The 21331-nt window shown below is 45.1% G+C and overlaps 1 protein-coding gene and 1 non-coding gene across 3 annotated transcripts in view; both read left to right on the top strand.

Moving 5' to 3' along the window:
* Dock5 (dedicator of cytokinesis 5) overlaps nt 1-21331 on the top strand; it is a 181645-nt gene that overhangs the window by 54404 nt on the left and 105910 nt on the right. For both annotated transcript variants that reach the window (NM_177780.3, XM_011245170.2), the window contains exons 3-5: nt 13097-13137; nt 19215-19270; nt 21170-21266. In NM_177780.3, the coding sequence (NP_808448.2) occupies nt 13097-13137; nt 19215-19270; nt 21170-21266 (194 nt within the window). The remainder of the gene's footprint in view (nt 1-13096; nt 13138-19214; nt 19271-21169; nt 21267-21331) is intronic.
* Mir6539 (microRNA 6539) lies at nt 19424-19533 on the top strand. Its single transcript, NR_105857.1, has one exon. It is a non-coding gene; the product is annotated as a microRNA 6539 (primary transcript).

Genomic DNA, 21331 nt, shown 5'->3' with positions numbered 1-21331 from the left:
CTTTTTCTCCTAGAGGACATATTAGTAGTAGTTTTGAGTATGTTCACTCTTATACATTGGTGGATCTCTTATCCAGAGTACTTGGGACTGGAAGTCTATGATTTCAGACTGTTTTAGATCTTGGAATATGCATAGTGAAATATTGAATAGTGCCTAGCTGTAAATTCATCTCTTTTTTTCCCCATATATGTCTTATGCACATAGCCTGAAGAAAATTTTATACAGTATTTTAAATAATTTCATCATGGTGCATAATCCACCTGTGAAGTCACGTCTGTGTTCATAACATTTTGAGACTTGGAGCATTTTGAATTTTGCAGTTTTGGATTAGGGATGCTCATATTGTACTTAATTTAAACACAGACACACAAGTCCCATCTGTTTTGAATCCTATGTAATTGGGCCCCCAGATCCCAACCCAAGGTGCTTCTAGTATATTGCAGCTCCTCCACAGTGTGACTTCAGGGAGTGCTCCATTGAGCACCACCCGGAAAGCCTCCTTGGCATTGCATTTTGGGGATGGTCGGGCCCAGCCAGCAAGAAGAGAATTCTCTTGTAGTTGTTGCCATGGAGTGTTTGAATGTCAGTGGTAGAATGCTGGGCACTCAGAGAAGGATGTCACCCACTGTGTTTTCAAAGTGTCCTGGCATGAGTGAGGAGACAGAACACATACAGAGTTCATGACCTCCAACTCGCATGTCAATTGCACACGGATTTTGACATCGGATTATATTCCTTCCAGTAGTGTTTCTTTTATGGGATTCATTTTTTTAAATAGTGCCTGGCATGCCCGACACTCAAGGGGAGGCTCTTGTATCTGCTTAGTACTTCGAGTTCTTGGCTTGAGTCTTGAATTCCTTTATTACTTTTAGGTGGTTGAGGACTGGGGGCAGGAGTGCTTTGCAAACAGAAGACCTGCAGGAAATGCCGAGTAATGACTTGTGTTGGTTCACCCTCCCTGCTCCCGTCTTCTTTTAAAACAAATAAACAGAATGGAAACGCCCACATTACTTACTGCCAGAGAGAATGCCTAGGCAAGGCTGGCACCATTTCTTGGCCTCTGGGGGTTTATGTCTTGCAGCTTCCTGTTGGTGATTTGGGGACTCTCCCTTTGCACCTTCGGCCCCACCCCACCTCTGAGACAAGCATACCTGATCTATGTGTACTGTTCTGGCATGGAGCTGAGTCCTCCCAGACATTTTTCTTTAACATTTCTGCCCACAACCCACAACAGAATGCCACTGAGGACACTCCGTGGCTGCTTCCTGCCCTGTGGTTCAGTGAGTGATTCCCCAAGAGCAGTAACTGCTGTAGAGTCATAGCCGGCTCCGGCTTAATCTCCAGGTGCTCAGCCTAGCTTCTGACTTGCTCTTGGCCCTCAGCAAAAGCCTGGAGTGAATGCAGGTGAGGTAAGAGCCTGTGACACGTTGGGAGGCACTCCCAGACTCCTGCCCTCAGCAGCTGCACAAGGATTTGGTTATTGCGTATGTTTTTGTTCTTAATCTGAAACAGAAGCTTTATTAAGATATAACTCAAATGCCCCACAGTTTGCCCACACTGTCCACGATTCTGTGGTTATTACTAAGTGTACTATCCAGGGAGTAGGGCCAATCATGATCTACATCTATTACCCCCTTCTCTGCCACTTGCCAGCCATTTGCCTGGCTCTAGGCAAACACATAACCTGCTTTCTGCTTCTGTGAGTTTGTGCTAGACTTTTATAGTAACACAGCCAGACAGTGTGTGTGGTGCTTTGTGGCTGACTTCTGATTAGTTTAGTGTTTTCAGGCTTCATGAACCTTATAATAGGCATTAATACTTCTCTTTTTCCCCCTTTCATTGCATGGATATACTACAGCTCATCCATGCATCATCAAGTAGATATGAGAGCTGTTTAGATCTTTCAGCCATGAGGCTGCTGTAAACACCCACAGGCCATTTTTGCGAGGATGTGTGTTTATTAGGTTGGTAGACACCAGGAGCCATGACCGCTCTGCTGTCGTATTCTGACTCTGTATTTAAATGTTTGAGATACTCCAAGCCAGCTTAATCTTTGACTTTAGACTTCAGTCTTTAATGAGAGAACTGCTCTCAGTATTGTTCCTTGGATCTTGTGACCACTCCCCACCCCAGCTTAATTTGTTACTTAAAGATGAAAGAAGGAAGTGAGTTGATAGAGAGGCAGTATACTGCTTCTTGTTTGTGGTTCCCCGAGAGTTGTTTGCCTTCAGAGACTGTCAGAGAAGAGAATGCTAGCTGAAGCCAATGCCCTTGTTCTTCCTCCTTGGCACCGGTCTGCCTGTCACTTGTGCTGCCACCTTGCTTCTTAAACCCTGGAGGGTATTTGCCAACAAGATACGCGTACTCGCCCATGAATGGTCTTTTCTGCCTCAGATCTGTGAGCTTGTGGACAGATTCCGAGCACTTCAGCTACAGTCACCTTGTTTTTTTCAGCCACACCTGCTTCACCCTACCAAGTGCCTGGTGCGTTTAAGCACAGGAGACGGTACCTCTGCTCAAATGAGTGAGAGACCAGTCAGCTGCTGCCTCTCGTGGGGTTTGCCTAGAAATACAAGACAAGAAAATAAATACAAAAATAACCAGACACTTACTATGGGGGAGAACAGGGCGACGTTGCTGAGATCACAGAGGGAAGAGACCGATGGAAGACTATGCTCGATTAACTCTTGTCTAAGTTAACTGTCCTGTTTGATTAGGTAGTTCACTCTTGTCTAAGTTAACCGTCCCTGGACAAGGTGCTTCAGCTGTCACAGCATCTCAAATGTTCCAGTGACTCATTGACTTGGAAGTGATCGATTAGAGAGTGGTGCATTGAAAAAATATGAATATTACATTATAAGCATAAGGTGTCAGCATCTAGTTACCACAGTGTGTTTCTTTCCTGTGATTAATCTAATGCTACTACAAATGGCTTCAAGCCCAGGACCTGCTCTACTTCTGGCCCTGGCTTTCTGGGCTGAGATCGTATCCATTGATTGACTATTGGTTCCATAAGCCACTCAAGTGCTCACGAGCATGGGTGGCTGATGTTAGTAGGGACTCTGAGATCACCAAGTAAAATAAAGTCTCAAAGGTGATCTGAGCTCTGAGAAGCAGGCACAGAGTAAAGCTCTGCATTCAGAGTAGGTTTCGAAGACTCAGAGGCTAACATAGATATTTGAACAGGAACTAGGGACAACAGGCAGCCCTGGGAACTTTGAAAGGAGTAAGAAGGGTGGACCTTCGGGGCTTCCCTTTCTTTACATGTTACTTTCGTATGGAACAAGGCCAGTGTAACTCCACCCGAATCAGAAAGCCCATCCCTACACTTGATCTTAGCCAAAAGGCTGAGAATCGATAGAAAGCCCATTCCTATATGCAGGCTGAGCACTCCTTATCCAGAATGCTTAGAAGCAGAGGGTTTCGGTTTAATTATTATTAATTTTTTTTGGTGTTTTTACATACTACATACATATCATAAAACATTCTGGGAACCCAAGTGAGAACACTAAATTAATTTATGTGTCATATACACCTGTTACACAAAACCCGAAGGTAATTTAATAGAGTTTTTTGGTTTTTGTGTGTGTGTGTGTGTGTGTGTATGTGTACCTACCTTTTGACTAGAACCTGTCACATGGTCCGGCGTGGAATTTTCATTCCACAGTCCAACCAGTTTTGAACTTTAGAGCCTTGCATTTTGGATTTTTAAAGGGATGTTCAACCTGTACAATAAAAGCATGCACATCTTACTAAGCACTTCAAATTTACTAGATGAAAGGCGCATTAGGATCCTCCATATATTTGAAACCCTTCTGCTGCCATCTTAGTCAAGATCTCAGGAGGTTTGTTATAATTCTTAATCCATACTGTCACTGTGACCTAGTTGTAGAAACAGCTGCCTTTCCAAACATAAATGGCAGTGAGCCCAGCAGCTCGGAATCTGATGACAAGCTCTGCGTGCAGACTCTTGGCTTTAGCTTTGGAAGCAGGTCAGGCTTTATGGTGTTTTGATGAGGGTGTGTGTGTGTGCATGCATACGTGCATACGTGCATGCGTGCGTGCGTGGTCACTTCCCACATCTGCCTGACCTTTACCTTCAGTGTGGCTTGTCATCAGTCACACCTCTGAGAACATTTGTAAAAAAAAAAAATGCATTGTAGTTAGCAGGTCCCCTTACCCTGGAATGAGATTCACTTAAGGATTAAGGACACAGAAATCAGAGTGAACGTGTCGATCCACCTGGAGAAGTTCTGGGACAGCTCCCAAGGCAAGACATGTCACTTTTCTGGCACTTAGACACATTTGGATGTGTCACCTCTTGACTGTTCACAGTGACTTGGCCCTCCTTCTGGAGTTATCCTAACATCTGGAGCTTGTCTGTGAAGTTATTTTTAGTAGAAAATAGAGATTTCTGATTTCTGCTAGGTAAGCAGAAAAAAAATTTGGAGCCAGGGTTAGAGTTTATACTGGAATGGCTTTAAAAGCAAGGTGCGTGTGACTGTGCTCTTATTGAACAATGACTTTTAAGAGATTGAAGCTTCACTGCATTAGATTGGTAGTAACTTCCAGAGCCCAGATGTGTTCCGCTAGTGAGGGAGCAAGGCCTTGTCGCTGGCAGTCCTGCCAGCCCTACCCACTCTCACATTACATTTGTGTGGCTTGTAGGTACAGAGCAAAGGCCTTTGGCCTTTGGAGGCCCCAGTACTCAGATCCATAGCTCTACATGCAGACACAGCACATATGTAATTTACAAGGATTAAAAAAAAATAAAAGTTGAGTGGAAGTAATCAGAATCCATTATATACATGCATGAAATTGTAAAAAAATTTTTTTTAATTAACTAAATTAAAAAAGGAAAGAAAGTTGGAAGCTGGGTATGACTGTGTATGCCCGTAATTCCAGGAACGCGAAGCAGAACCCTTAGGAGTTAAGGGTTATCCTAGGCTACGTAACAACAAGCTTGAAGCCAGCTTGAGCGACATGATGCCCTGTCTCAAAACCAAATGGAATTCAAGTAGAAAGCCATACTGTTTCTTGCTCAGATAGTATGCATATTTCTTATGCTGATCAGGCCCAGGACTAAGGTCGCCTCCTCTGAAAGTCTGTGTTCTGAGTATCCATCCAGTTGGCTGTCCTCACAGCAAGACTAAGGCAGCAGTGGCTTGATGCAAGGGAAAAAACACCAACCAACCAACCCTGTGTTTATCTATGCAGATTGCTTGTTTATTCTTATGTAGTGAAGCTGTTAGGTTCCAGGTGCTCTGAGTCCTTCAAACTCCAGCATCAGCTGTCAGTCTCGCCAGTCAAAGGGCTGATGGATTGATCCTGAGCAAAGATGCAACAGTATCGAATTGACCTCCTGTATCATCTTTACATCCTGTGAATTTCTTTTTTCTCTTTTTCTTTTTCCTTTTTCTTTTCCTTTCCTTTTCCTTTTCCTTTTCCCTTTTCCCTTTCCCCTTTCCCCTTTCCCCTTTTCCCTTCCTTCCTTCCTTCCTTCCTTCCTTCCTTCCTTCCTTCCTTCCTTCCTTCCTTCCTTCCTTCCTTCCTTCCTTCCTTCCTTCCTTCCTTCCTTCCTTTCTTTCTTTCTTTCTTTCTTTCTTTCTTTCTTTCTTTCTTTCTTTCTTTCTTTCACCTTGCAGCTTATTTGTGAAAGCCCTGTGCCTTTCGATGTGAACAGCTGAGGCTCAGGGCTCTGGGAGGCAGCAGGGATGCTCCCCACGGATGAAGAGGGACCACTGTCCTCTGTAACGAGGGATTTCATACTAAGATGTCCTCCATCCTGCGAGGGCTGGCACCCAGCTGGCTCAGGATCCCCTGAGGTTCTGCAAGGCGGCTGCTTTGAAGGGTAACTCACTGGGTTCCGGCCCTGGAAACTGACAGGTTTACCTGGTCCACAGGGGTGCAACCTTTGGCTCTGGCCTAATTAAGCTAGCAGGCAGGAGACAGTTAAAGGGAGAACAACAGGATTAAGCACCTGCTCCTCTTCTGTGGCTGCCTCCTCTCTGCCCCATGTGTCATGCAGACCAGATATAAACAGCAGCTCCCTCCCTGTTTCTGGCCTTTCATTTCTGAGAGGATAAACATAATTTATTGATCTTTTATATGCTCGTGAGCAGGAGAGCACGTTTATCTTGTGATGGCAAAATAAAAGGTGCTTGTGTGGAACACTCTGTAAGTCACACATCGAACCATACTTCATTGCCTGGAAAGTCTTCAGCATTCCCAAGTCATTGCCTGAGTCTGGAGCACATTCATAGCGCACTCTTTTGTGCACCAGTCTCCAGTCAGCTCCATTAAAGGGCTCTTTGTATTTGGTTACTTGTTTATGGATCTGTTTACTTCCTCCTTAAAGATGATGTCTGATACATCCACTTCAAGAAGTGTTTTATGTATAATGAATGAATGGTCACGTGTGCAGTATAAACCTCAGCCCTGATGGGTCTCCTCAGAGATTTTCAACCATGCTTTCCCTCATCCGCTGAAGTTGCCTTCCCCACATATGCTTTCGTTCCTTTTTGCCTCGAATCCCTGCTTGAAAATTTGTTTCTGTGTAACTGTGAATTCTTTTGTTTCCCCTCCTTTTCGTCTATGAAGTAAACATTAGGGCAGAGAAACACTCCATGTCTTGGTTTCCTAGCCCTGCTGATTGAATAAATGAATAGCGGTCCACACTGGAACATCAAGGAATAGTACAAGCTCATTCAAAATCCATTTGGGAGCCTGCCAGGAGTAATTAGGAGGGATAATGTCGCCGACGAGACACAAGACAAAAGTATAGTCACGGAGAAAGGTGCCTTATTTTTTTTTGTACCTGGCTCAAACTCATTTTAGAGGCAATGCCAAATTGAAGTTCTCAGCCATGTCTGAGTGATAACATTCTGTTAGAGGTGATTCATTTATAAAGTACTTCTCACTTGATAATTTTTCCTTCCTTTCCCTTTCCTCTAAAGACATCAAATACCAGAGCAAATGTATATGCTGTAACATGCACCTAGATACACAGTAGAATACATCTCATCAGATGACAAAGCCTGTATGCCTCACTCCAAAGTGCCCTGAGCTCCTCTCTTACAGCCAACACCCCGGCCATTGGCTGCTGTTCTTATCTCATTACCAACTGTTAGGTTTTGCCTGCTGGTCAGCCCTATGTTAGTGGTGTTATACACATCAATTGTTTGGATTCTTTCACTCATTCATAAAGTTACACGGAAGTAACTTTTCTGTCTTGTTGAGTGGTACTCATTACAGAAGCATGCTGTGATTTGCGACTTTCCTTGAGTTTCATCTTAAGCTTGAAAGAATTGAAGCATCAGTAAGCACTCCTGTAAAGCATTCTTGCAAGTGTAAGTTCCCATTTATCTTGAGTAAATAGCCAGGCATAGGGGTTTTGCTAAATTGTAAGATATCTGTGACGTTAGAAGAAATTATCAGCATGGTAAAAGAGAATTGTTAGAGTTGGGGGTTTATATTGTTGTGATGAAACTCCCTGACCCAAAGCAACTTGGGGAGGGAAGGGTTTATTTCATCTTCTGTTAAGGCATCACAGTCCATTGTAGAAGAAAAGTCAGGATAGGAGCTCAAGGCAGGGACTTAGAGGCAGGAACGGACGTGGAGGCCATGGAGGAACACTGTGTACAGGGTTGCATAGCCTGTTTTCTTACACAACTTGGAAGTACCTGCCCAGCGGTATCACCACCCACAGTAAGCTAGGCTCACCCTCAGGAAAATATCACATAGGCTTGCCCACAGGCCAATCTTACAGAGATAGTTTTTTCACGTAAGATTCTTTCTTCTCAGGTATGTCTAGATTTGTGTCAGGTTGCCAAAACCAACCAGCACAAGAGCCCAGTTACTCTTAATCCTTGCTAACTGTGGACAGTCAGTCTCTTTGACCATAGTCATTCTAGTGGGTAAATGGGGCTATTCAATTGTATCTTTTAAAATGGAAAGTACAATTACATAAAACTCGTTCTTTTTACGTTGTAATTCATGTAATTCAAGGAGTTTTGGCAAGTGCATATCATCAGGAAATACAAGCAGAATTAATGTAATTTGTCTTAGTATTCTATTACTGTCATGAGATATCTTTGCCAAGACAACTTATTTGGGGGGAAAAAATCCTTGAATTGGGGACTTGTTTACTATTTAAATGGATAAGTCCATGATCATCATGACAGGGAGTGTGGCAGCAGGCAGGTGTGGCACTGGAGCATTGGCTAAGAGCTTACATCTTATCCACCAGTTGGAGAGGGAGGGAGGAAGGGAGGGAGAGAAGGAGAGAGAGAGAGAGAGAGAGAGAGAGAGAGAGACAGAGAGACAGAGAGACAGAGAGACAGAGAGACAGAGAGACAGAGAGACAGAGAGACAGAGAGACAGAGAGACAGAGAGGACAGACAGATACATTACACATAATACACAGGCTGCGACATACTGGCCCTGGCATGGGCATTTGAAACCTCAAAGCCTACTTCCAGTGACAACACTTCTCCAACAAGACCACACCTCCTAATCCTGCCCAAACAGTCAACCAACTGCAAACCCAAATATTCAAGCTCATGAGCTACGGGGGCATTAATATTCAAACCTCCACACTGTCTTAGGACCCCATCCCCACCCCTGAACATTGTCTTATCTCCCTCTTTAGACAGCTCCACACTATCACAATAGACCTGTTACCTACTGCTTTCATTTTACCTTTGCCAGGCTTGCCAGGAGTTATCCATATTTATGTCGGTTGTAAATTGCACCAGTCCTAAAGACATATAACTTTAAATGTTTAAAAAGCTTTAAATTATATTTTAGTGTGTGTGTGTGGTGTGTGTGTGTGTGTGTGTGTGTGTGTGTGTGTGTGTGTGTGTATCTGGCTGTCTGCCTGCCTGCCTCTCTATTTGTGTAGGCATACATGTGTCCTAGCATGTATGTGGAGGTAAGAGGCCAAGATGCCAGAGTGTGCTCCCTCCTTCCATCATGTGGGTTCTAGAGACTGAACTGAGGTCATCAGACTTGTTGGCAGGCACCATAAACTAAGCGCTGAGCCATCTCTCTGTTCCTAGTTATTTTTATTAGTCCGTAATGAAAACCAGCAGTTCCGTCTAACACCTCCTCATCTCGGAGGAGTTTCACTTCTTTCCGAACTCTTTCTAGTCTTTTATCCAACTAAGAATTTGGCATTTCCATCTTCCATTCTATTAACCAACCCCTTGCTATGGACGATTGCAACCTAGCCCTCACATATGCCTCACCAACTCCGTGTGTATCTGATTTTCTATTGTAGCTGTTCATTTCTACCATGTTTGGATTATTGTGCCTGTGTGGTTACGGTGGTAAGAGGCAAGGTCCTGGTCACATTTCTTATCTAGAGTTAATCTCTCTTACCTCGATTCTCTCTGGGCTGACCTTTGTTTCATATCCTGGCATTTGACAGAAGTGCTTCCCTCTCAGTGACATGGTCAACTGTTAAGTGATGGTCGTCTTTATGACCCTACTTGGGCTCTGAGCTGCCATGCTGGTCTGACCCCTCTTATTTCCCCTCCGCAGTGCACAGGACAGGGTTCCATGTCATACCTATAAGGACTCAGTTGTTGTTCAGGTAGGGAAGCCTATGGGTCAGGGTATGCTGCCTGTGCCTTCTACCACCCTCCAAGGCTTTCCCTGTTTAACCCTTCTCATTCCGTAGGGTAACACTATGTACCATTTGCATAAGCCCAAGAGCTGAACACCCCTTCTTCCTCTATGCTTGCTCATCGCCAGTGAAGCCATGAGCAATTCAAGCTGTTTCTAAATATAGGCTCGGTCTTCTGGTCTTCTCGTCGCTTCCCGTTTTCAGTGTAGCCACCAGTCTCCTCCCTGCTTCTGCTTCTCACCTCCCTTCATCCGTTCCTGTATGACCTCTAGAATGCCTTTATTTATTTATTTGTTTGTTTATATTTTTTATTTGCACAAGACTTGATGTCATGTAAGCACCTTTCTCCCCTTCCCTCTTTACTCTCCTACTTAGGCTAAAGCTCAGGCTTCACACGGTATATGGTACTTTTGCCTGAGGTGACACTTTTGCCGATGCATTGATGTCCCTAGGGATCCTTTGAGAAGCTCTGATTCTGAGCTTGATGAAGAATATTTGGGGAGGAGACCCAGGCCGCTCAGGAACCAAGTAAAATAAGTTTCCCTGGTGAGTGTAATGGGTGCCCAGGATGGTGGCCCACACTCCTGTCTGACCCTCCTGGGGCCTCCTCCCAGTCGCTCTCACTCACTTTGAGCTTCTTCTGTCTTGGGCAGAGTTCTTGCCTCATGGTCTTCTCATTAGATTTGCTTCTGTCTGGGAGTTTTTTCCTTGTCATTTTCCCACCTGGTTCCTTTTAGTTTCTTAGAATGATCTGTCTTTAATCATCTTATCTAATCAAGTACCCGTGCCCCCAGACCTTGCACGTGTGCCTCTGAGTGCATGCTCTTAGTATTATGTCCTCAGCTCAGCTCATTTATGTAATCTACATGGTTACAACTCTTCTTCTCCACAGTTAATATTTATTGAACTACCACAGAGGGAGAAGAACCAGTGTAGGGACACTGTTAGGTGGATGCCAGAAAATACACAGCACCATCCCCAGACAGGTGAATGAAATGGGCCGATGATAGTCTTGATGGATGAAGATTATATAGAGCTAGATAAATTGAGCTAATTTGCCCTTGGAATTAGCAGCTTTGAGAGGAGATGCTTTTATCTTGGACTGGGGCAGTCCCCAAGACACCGAAATGACTTCTTACCCCAGAAGTGCAACCCATTTTGCTATGATTGGCTGCAAATTATTTTTTGGAGCCTTGTCTCACTAAAATGTAGCTAAGACTCCCCCTCTGGCCCATTGCTCTCACTGTAATTACCTGGGAACATACCTGCCATTTCATTCTTCTTGTTCTCTTCTTGAGACTACAGATCACTTCCTGATACACCCTTCATTGTCTGAAGGTTAACTGCTGTCTTAGGGTTTTACTGCTGTGAACAGACGCCATGACCATGGCAACTCTTATAAGAAGAGCATTTAATTGGGGCTGGTTCACAGGTTCACAAGTTCAGTCTATTATCATTAAGGCAAGAACATGACAGCATCCAGGCAGACATAGTGCAGGAGAAGCTGAGAGTTCTACATCTTCATCAGAAGGCTGCTAGCATAATACTGACTTCCAGGCAGCTAGGATGAGGGTCCTAAAGCCCACACTCACAATGACACACATGTTCCAACAAGGCCACACCTACTCCAACAGGGCTACACCTTAATAGTGCCACTCCCTGGGCCAAACGTATACAAATAATCACAACCGCAAACTGCCTTTAATTTGTGATTTTATATTAGATATTGAGGGGTAATAGGAAAACTGTTCTTGTGTGTTTTGCAACCCAGTTTTATATATAGGACTCTCCAACAACTGTGCGCCATAGTCATAGCCTTTGGAGTTCTTAGCAATCATTAGTAGTTGCATGCAGTCTTAGAGCTGTGACCATTATTAATACCGTCAAACTCGCAGCTGTAGATTAGGTGCTTACTATGCCTGCTGCCAAAGAAAATGAGTATTCACTTGGACAAGTCCAGAATCATAATTTTGCACATTGTTCCTAGCAGTTATACACACAGTGTGTGATTCTAGACACAAGCTCTTAGAAGGTTAAAATGAAATTGTCCCCCCATCTTAGGAAACATAATTTTGGGATGAATGGCTGTGTAGAACACCATTTACAGGCATGCAGGATACATTCTTCTGGCTAAGTGGGTCAGTCTGTCTTGTGAATTCTTGGTTTTATAGGGCCTGAGAAGTGAAAACTGCCTCACCCGCTCTTTCTCAGTGGGGCCTCCAGCTCTGCCCTTGATCTAGGGTGATGGCAAAGCCAGCCATTTGCCCAAAACTGTTTTCATATCTTAGCAGAATCAAGACTATGGAGGGACATAGACTCTTGAGTCATGGGAGGAATGGTCAATGTATCTGGAAGGCTTAGCATGATTTCCCGCCCATTGGTTTCCTAAAGTGAGACCAGTGTTTTCTTCACCATGTCCCATGATGCAGACTATAATTCCGTGCCAAAGCCCCACCCCTCCACCCCCTCTCCAACACATAGCAAATTCCTTAATTTTTTTAGTTTCACTGATAACTTAAAATTTGTGAAATCATTACTTAATCTGTACCCAGAGAGGTTAGCCACATTCTCTTCTTATAACATGGACAGAGTATGGGACTATTTTCTGATTGATATTATATAACAAACCTGAGCCAGCTCTAGAGGCCTACTGCCAGATGCCTCCGATCCCAACTACAGATTGGGTCTATTCACTGTCTACTTACAGGATTCTATTTACAGTAGGCTTCCTGAGGCAAGCTGGCTACTGAGCACGCTGATGCCTTAGGCGGGCATGACTATAAAAAATGTGTTCAGTCATTTTTAATATAAAATGCTTATTTGTGGACACCTTAAGTTGTATATGCCATGATAAATGAGAAAATGTCTCTCTATAAATCCCTTCATGGAACTTTAGGAAAGAATTAAAGCTTTAGTGTGGTGTTTGGTGCACAATTGTCATCTCAGCCCGTGGGAGGCTCAGGCCAGGTCCTCCACAAGAGCAACAGGTGTTCCTAACTGCTGAGTCATCTCTCAGCCCCCTCTGGGCAGACTTCTAAGTCTTGTGGCTAATAAAAGAATTCCGCCTTCAAATCGATCTTTACTGGGTAAGAAATGGGATGGTTCACAAAGGCAGTGGTTCTCAGTCCTCCTAATGCCGGGACCCTTAAATATATAGTTACTCACGTTGTGGTGCATAAAATTGTTTCCATTGCTACTTCATAACTGTAATATTGTTACTGTGACAAGTCTTTATGTAAATGTGTGTGTTTTCCCGTGGTCTCAGATGACCCCCATGAAAGGCTCCCAGAGAACTTTGCGACCCACAGGTTGAGAACCACTGCTCTAGATTTCACTGATAGTGATCTCTTATTTTCCAGCTCAGGATTGCTAAGAGAACATGTGAATGTATGCTGCGGATGCCTTTTTGTCCTTCCAGAAAACATAAAATGATTTCTGTTCTCCCCTCTCTTGCCCCTCCCCCCACAGGCTGGTACAGAGGATACGCGCTCCAGAACAGATCTAAAAAGGTATGCACATTGTTCCATTGCTCTCTTCCCCCAACGGCCTGTGGCTCTGTGTTGTGCTGTGGGACGCCTTGACCTGCGTCTCTACAGCTGGTTTGCTTTCCCTTCAATGATTCTTCCTTTGATCTGAAATCAAATATTTGAGCCCCAGTGCCCCAAGAGCAGTCACGCAGGTTCCGTGGATACTTTTCCTAGCAGTTGACTCAAGAGAAGGCTTCCTCCTGTCTACCCTTAAAGCTGAATAAGGCAGCAGGACGGACAGCCCTAGGGACATCTGTCAGGGAGGAAGGGGCAGGACCCACTTCTCCCTGTATCCTTTACTTCCTTCCAATCATACACTGTCAGAACTGAAGGGTCATGTCACCCGACTCATGCCATCAAACCAGAGTGGTTGGTGATTTCACACTACGAGGCCCAGGGAGTAACTTGGAGTCATTTTAGTAGATTTCCCCCTGGTGTGTAACAGAAAAACAAAACTGAAGAACAGGGACACCTGTGACATGTTTACTTCGGATATTCGAATATTTATGTTTATGTAATTCATGATTTTTATTGCCTTTTTTTTTTTTTTTTGTATAGTACTAGACTATAACTGTGTTTGTTGTGATTCACCATGGGCAGAGCTGGGGAAAACACTGGCCTGGATGGTTTCCTTTCACAGTGTCAGGGCAGCTCATCATCAAACTAAAGATGGTCTCCTGGCTGTGTTAATGTGCCCCTGGCTCGCTGTTGACCCTGTGTCAGCACTTTCCCTTTGATGTTGCTTATGGAGCTCTGAAATGTGCCAGCACTCTGCTTCTACGAGAACAGCGTCGATAGGGCTTTATTATTTCACAGTTAGCTGGAGAGCCCATAGCAGAGGGTGAGAAAAACTTGAATTTATCAGGGCAGAAAGGGTAGAAAATCTCACGGTTCTTACTCTTTGACCACACTGCAAGCCAGACATAGTCCATGCCCGTTGGCCAGGGAAACCCACAGATCTCAGGACTCGGAGCCTGCCTTCAAGCTAGAGGTCACAGAAACCCAAAACCCAAAGGCGAGTGTGGCTGAAGTTGGTGACTCTTCAAGCTTAGTGCTTGCATACTTGTGTACGCGCGCACACACACACACACACACACACACACACACACACATGTTACTCACTTCAATGATCTCATAATCTAACAAAAGAACATTTGCTGTCCCTGCAGGTGCCAGGTCCCCCCTGGTGTGAGTCCCCTTGTCCCTGTCATGCCCTAATGGCTGAGCTTTTCCACCCGCAGTCAGAGCCCAGTGCCACATGCCATTTCCAACTGAGTTGTTTTTGCTTCTTCTCTTGCTGACTTCAGCATCCCTAGTGTTCCAGGAGAGATCAGTGTAGCAGTGAGATGTATGTCATGATGTGGGTATCATAGGGCTAGATTGAAGGCCCAGGGGGTTGGGGCGGAGCTAGTGCCAGGTACTACACCCACTCCTGCTGCACGTGGGTTTAGCCCTGTCACTAGTTATTTTTACTCACAGTTGTAGATGCTGGGTTTATTTTGTTTTGTTTTGTATGTCAGAAAACAAGAGTTAATGACTGGGCTGGCAAAATAGCTCAGCAGGTGAAGGTACGCACCTCACAGACCCAATGACCTGTGAGTTCAAACCAGGGATCTCACAGTGGGAGGAGAGAACAAAGGGCTGAAGGTTGTCCTGGGCCTCCACCAGAGTTCTGTGCCCCGCCCCCAACCCCCACAAGTTAACAACTTTTTGCTCTGAGTTTGTGAGAGACAAAGACCACCCAGGTCACTTCACCCTCAGACCTTTCCTTTTTAAATTTAATATGCAAAAAAAAAAAAAAAAGTGAACAGAGAACTTTTTCAGACAATCCTAAGAGACATCAAGGACAACTTGGGGGGGGGGGAGCGGGGGGGGGGTGTCTGGAGGGGCACACCTGTCATCCCAGCTACTTAGGAGACTGAGGCAATTTCGAGGCCAGTCTGAGTAACTTAGTGGTATCTTAGCTCCGAAGTATTTGAACGGCAGACACTAGCATGCAAGAGGCCTTGAGTTTGATCTTAACAACACCACCAACAACACAATAACAACAACAACTGAACCAACCACCAAACCCAGGAGATACTGTTAAAAAAGTGTCTCAAGATCTTTACCCTACATAAGGATTTGTCCAGCATGGAAGACCTTGGCTTCTAAGGCATTCTGTGCTTTCCTAAGGTCTGGGTCCCTCTAGCTAGTGGTGCCCACCACCACTAATTCGAATACTACATTCCAAGGAGTCTGACTGGAATACTAAATGATCCAGTTAGCATCACCTGAACCATGTGTGTGTTTGTCATATTCTTGGGACTTTTGCTTGTTTTGTTCTTAATTAAAATGTTCTTTAAAACCTGTAAGCTTAAAAACTTCACCTTCTGGAGAAAACTATTTCACTAAGAGCTCCTCTGTCCTTTGTTAAAGAAGAAAAACCTGAGGCCAGGTGTAATGGCCCAGCATTACCTTTAATCCCAGCATTCTGGAGGCAGAGGCAGGCAGATCTCTGTGAGGCCAGCTTGGTCTATAGAGCTAGTTCCAGGACAGCCAGGACTACACAGAGAAACACTGTCTCGAGCATGGTGGGGCAAGGGAGAGAGACATGAATAACTTGGCTCTGCATTAATGAGTTTTGATTTGTTTTTTAAACTAAATTATTTCTCCATGAGAAGATCCAAGAAACAAAGATGGAGTTAAAGGCATCAGCCTTGAATTTTGCTGGGTTTGTGACACCCCTTCATTATGAGCCTGATAGAAATGCTGTCCCACCGGGCATGGTAGCGCACGACTTTAATCACAGCACTTGGGAGCCAGAGGCAAGTGGATTTCTGAGTCCGAGGCCAGCCTGGTGTACAGAGTGAGTTCCAGAACAGCCAGGGCTACACAGAGAAACCCTGTCTCGAAAAACCAAACCCAAAAAAAAAAAAAAAAAAAAAAAAGAAATGCTGTCCCGTGCTGGTCCCTCCTTTTCCTGCCATAAGGAAAGAGCTATCGAAAGGCCCATTGTTTTCCTGGAAATTATTGGTGTCCTTTGTAAGCCAACCTAGTCATTTGGAGCCGTGATAAAAGGAAACTGGTGGCTTTACAAATTGAAGACTGGAGTCTCGAAGAAAGTCATCCTTAATCCTGGCAGGATCGTGGGTGCATGGACAGGATACCATGGGGGAGAAACAACTGGTTGAAATAAAATAGAATCATTTTATTCTCATGAGTAGGTTGTTGCATTGAGAAAGGTAAGGCAGAGCTGAGAGACGGGCTGGCTGCATGTCAGAAATGCGAGACCCAGGTTGGCTCTGGCCTTAGGAGAGAAACCAGATGATGATAAATGGCCTGGTGCCACCACGACACAATGATGCTGCAGACAACAGCACAGAGGGATGACAAAATGAGTGAGCTCTGAATGTCAACGCCTTCATGCCTGAGTAAATTGTCTGCAGTGGTCAGCATCAGGCTAAGTCACCATTGGCTTATGTTTCCGAGTACCCCTGGCTTGGCTGACTCCCAGGGCTTAGCGGGGACCAGTCACCAGACTATGAATTCAGCTTTTTTTTTTAAACCTTCTTGATTTGCCAGATGTTTTGCCAGATTTTTTTCCTTTGGATTAGCAGTATTACATTGGAGGGCTTTGTTTGAGAGAGACAAATAATTCCCAGGCCACTCACTTAGTTCTCAGCCCTTTCCTTTCTTAATATGTAAAAAAGTGAACAGAAAACTCAAGATAGATCATAGGAACCGTCCAGAACAGCTGGGCCTAGCAGTGCACACCCGTCATCGCAGCTACTTCGGAGACCAAGGCAAGTTCAGTTAAAACCTCCCACCCACATCTTAAACTCCTGTTTTGTCCCAGAGCTACACGCCTAGCCTCGGCAATGTCGTACAGCACATTTATGTTTGTGTCTGTGCATGTGTGCACGTGCACATGCGCGCTCATGTGCCACAGCCTGAAGGTGGAGGTTGCAGGACAACTTGGAGGAATCAATTCTCTCCTTCCATCAGGTGTGCCCCGGGGTTCAAACTCACGGTGTCAGGCCTGGCAGAAAACACGTTTACCCACTGAGCCAGCTTGTTAGCCCATAATTACTACTTTAAACTTACTGCTCCTACCGAACCCCCTCTCTCCTTATGAATTCTTCACTCTCCTATTGTGAAAGGCTAGATAACATAAAATTTACCGTTATATTCACATGTGCGAATGTATAACTGTGGAAGACAGAGTGTATGGCCCCAGTATGTATTCCTTAGATGTCATCCACCGTGGTATATTTTGAGACAAGTTCTCGCACTAGCCTGGAACTCACTGCTTCAGCTAGGCTGGCTGGCCATCAAGCCCTGCATCCCTAGCTCAGAGATGACCATCTTGACCATCATGAGCAGCTTTATGTGCAGGCCGGGGATGGTACTCAGGTCCTCACGCTGGTTACCAAGCAACCCATCTCTCTAGATCTAATTTCTTTATGTGTCAATGAAGGGCTTTTTTAAAAAAATTAAAATATGACTGCTTCCAGATAATTTCAATAAGAAGAAGACATTTAAATGCCATCAATTAAACATATGAAAGCTGAGAATAAAAACATAGAGGTATTACACATGAAAGTTCTGTAATTGGGCAGATACTTATTAAACGGGCAGGGCAATGGGCAAGTGTTCAGTGTGGATTGACTCAGAGCATTTTCAAAACAAATACAGCCAAGTACATGCAAACTCCTTGTGACAATGTCTGATATGTGAAGGTGACGCCTAGTTACTCTCACTCCCTCCCTGTCACCATCAGAGCTGTTCCTCTGTCAGATATCAACCGTGGCCTCATGGCTTCAGTGTGACATTGAATTTGTGTTGGTTTGATTGTTGCTTAGTCACTCCCCAGTCCCTCTGTATCCTGTGCACCTGGAGAAACTCAAGGTCACCTTATGTGTGGTGTTGGTCTCATCAATGGAGAGAGTTAAGGGTGCCTCCTCACTAATGTGTCACTCAGTCTAGCTGAAGCAATGGGGCCTTATGCAGGATCCCCTTTGTCATCACCATGCTGAGATCAGCTTGATTCCCTACTGGTCTGGCCATTCACTGTTTGATTGGCAAAGGATGAAAAGGGAGAAAGTATTACATAGACAAATACAGCCCATGAAACTGGCCACCGAAGCAGCCGCTGTCTGAGTTCACTGGTTCCTTGTCCTACTAAGGATGACAGGGTGCACTGTGGACTGTGGGCTGCCTCCACTACTACCTGTGTGGTCAGCCATCCCTGGCATGTAATGTCCACAGAGAGCATGCCAGTCTTTCCATAAGAAAGGCTAGGAGTAATTGAGCCAAGATGCCAGCTGGTTCACCTACTCTGCCGTGTAAACTAGTCTAAAGCAAAACCCAGTGGCTCTGTCCCCACGTGGCTTCTTGAGAGTATTGCGCCATGAAACACGAACTTTTGATAGTCAAGAGAACTCCCGTGGATGGCTCCTGCCTACTGAGAAATCTCTTCCTTCCGGCAGCTCTCTGGTTCCCACCCGGTGGTTTTCAGCTCTTCCCTTGGGACTTTTTTGTACACTCTCTCTCTAGTGAGCAGTGTCATCGTACTGATATAGAAATGCCTTTTAGGGTTATAAAGTGGAGAACCATCGGAGACTATGCAATGATGAAATGGCCAGGTGGCTAAAAGTGATGTGAGGTTGGTCTTCAGTGGAGGCACTGATGGGTATTAGTGTAGGAAGCTTAAGTATGAGCTGCTTGTCTCACGACGCAAGGCCCCTTAATGGATGCACTGTGGCACGCACGTAGGCTCTGTACAGATTCTAGGTCCTCAGTATTACTCTCCTTGCCATTGTTGGGTCTCCCAGCTGATGGGGGCGTTTTGACTCTTTATTTTCAAAACATCCTGTGCATCCTAAACCAAACCCTTAATTTCCCCTGTTTCAGCTTTTCCATCCTTCCTCCGTTGGAACTCCGTTGGTCATTATAAGTGTTGGCCCTGCCAACTCAGTAGGGAATTTCCTTTGGCCAAGGTGTTCAAAGCCCACCTTGCAGTATTCATGCCCTTGAGTGTTTTTAATGTCCATATAACAAGAGTTCTCTCTCCACAGGGCATTTTTCCTGAGACATACATCCATTTGAAAGAGGCAACCGTGGAAGATGGAGGGTAAGTTCCCATCCAGGAAGACCACTAAAGTGATGGAGATGTAAGGTGGCCACGGAAGAATGTCCTTCACCTATTGATGTCTCTCTCCTCCCGTTGGTTTCACTTGCCTCGTTGAACTCCTCCTTCTGCCTTCTCTTCCCTTGTTCCTCCTTGACACCCTCCCCCAGGACAGTAAAGCACAGTGATGAACTCTGAGGGCTTTTCACTTCCTCTCGGAGTTGCTGGTTGCTCACTGGGTCTGTGAATGTGAATCCATGTGGGCATCTGGGGAGGAGGAACATCAGTTTGTCCTCCCTCAGCTCTGAACCGCGAATACATCGTAGTTGCAAGTACACCTCAGGATTTTCACAGCTCCCTATAGGAAGACACTGATGGTGTGCACCGATGATGCACTTGGCGTGAGGCGCTAGGGAAGCAGTGTGTGGGAACATGCTGTGTAGACAGCATCCATTCAGTCTCAGTACTCATTTCTTGCCCGTGTCATTTGTCCTGCAAAGCATGGACTCTGTGGCACCTGAGGAAAGCAGGACACTCAAAACAGGAAGAGAATTAAAAGTAGAACTCGATCCCATGGCTGGTGCCAGGGAGGCTGTCCCAAAATCCTGGAATCTCTGAACTAGAGAGACATGATGAGAAGTTCCAACACACATTTTAAGACAAGAGGTAGAGATGTGCTCAAGTTCTCATGGGTCTTCCACAGTAGACCCATCACTTGGAATATTTCCCCCCCTCCCCCCCAGAGGAATCCTCTTCCCAGCGGGCCATTTCTGGGCAGCCACGGAATGTCACTTGTAAAGGCAAAGTAGTGCTGCTCTAACTGGATCTGCCAGTGAAAGGCAGGATGCCCAGTTTACTGTGTTCAAAGTATTGAGTCAGCAAATGCAGATGTTCCTGAACTTGTGATTACATCATTATAAACTCTCCAGAGTTGAAAGTTTCACAAGCCAGTGTTTCAAGAAAGCCTGCCATTCTGTGCAATAATATATGCTAATAAGAAAGGACAACAAGAAATGCATTTACTTCACCTAAATTATGAAACATAGCCTAGCCTGGCCGCTCAGAACATTTGCATCAGCTGACAGTTGTGCAGAATTCATCTAACACAAGGCCTATTGGAAGATACAGTAGCCCGTACCTCATGTAGTGGGTTCAACACCATGCTGAAAGTAAAAAGCCAATACCAGTGAGTGTCCCCATTACAGCCATCCTCAGGTTGCAAAACCAGAGGCCCCTAAGTCAGGGACCACTTGTAGTTTTCCATAGTTAGCATGTAAGAAATGTTTCATGAGTCACATCTGTGTTAATATATTGTCTTACTCTACCTGAGTACTCTGCATGTCCTTGCTATCTTTCTCCTATTGATAATTGTAGGAACACGATGGGGGGATTTAAGTGAGTAAACACAGTTATGCCTAATGTGAGTGAGGAAATTGGTTTGTCTCCAATTGCCATGCTGGGGAGCAGTAGGAGAGAAGAAACCCTCGTTCTTTCTAGAGGAGAGCATGGACCAGTCCTCAGGCGACTGGGTGAGGTCATATGGCGCTAACCTCTCCACGAAACGAAGCAGCTGCCAGATGGAACCAGGTAATAACCTGGCTTGGTCGCTGGCACTTTCAGAGAGAATCAACACAAGAAAGTAGAGTCTGGGCTTACCCTGTGCCATGCAAAAACTTAGTTTAGTTTGTGGACCATGCTGTTTTCAGTTCCTTGCTTTTCTTTTTTTGCTCACGTTTACCTATGTTCCAGTTCTCTAAAGTATATGCCCCCCTCCAGGGGCAGATTGGTTTCTTTCCAACCACAGCTGCTGTGTTCCTGCATTGGATTGTCAAGAGTGTGGTGGTCAGGAAAGGCAGCTCCTATCCTGTGCAGTAAAGTGTGCATCCTTTTGGTTCCTTGTAGGCAGCATGAGACCGTGATTCCCGGGGAGTTGCCCCTGGTTCAGGAGCTCACAAACACGCTACGAGAATGGGCCGTCATCTGGCGCAAGCTCTATGTGGTAAGCTTTTCCTGGAGCTCCTCTGATGGTGGCCTTGGGTGTCATTTCTGGACGCTCAGTCTGAT

Source organism: Mus musculus, chromosome 14 (assembly GCF_000001635.26).
Source record: "Mus musculus strain C57BL/6J chromosome 14, GRCm38.p6 C57BL/6J".
Taxonomy (NCBI): Eukaryota; Metazoa; Chordata; class Mammalia; order Rodentia; family Muridae; genus Mus; species Mus musculus.
The sequence above is the reverse complement of the archived record's forward strand: the minus strand, read 5'-3'. Positions and strand labels throughout refer to the sequence as shown.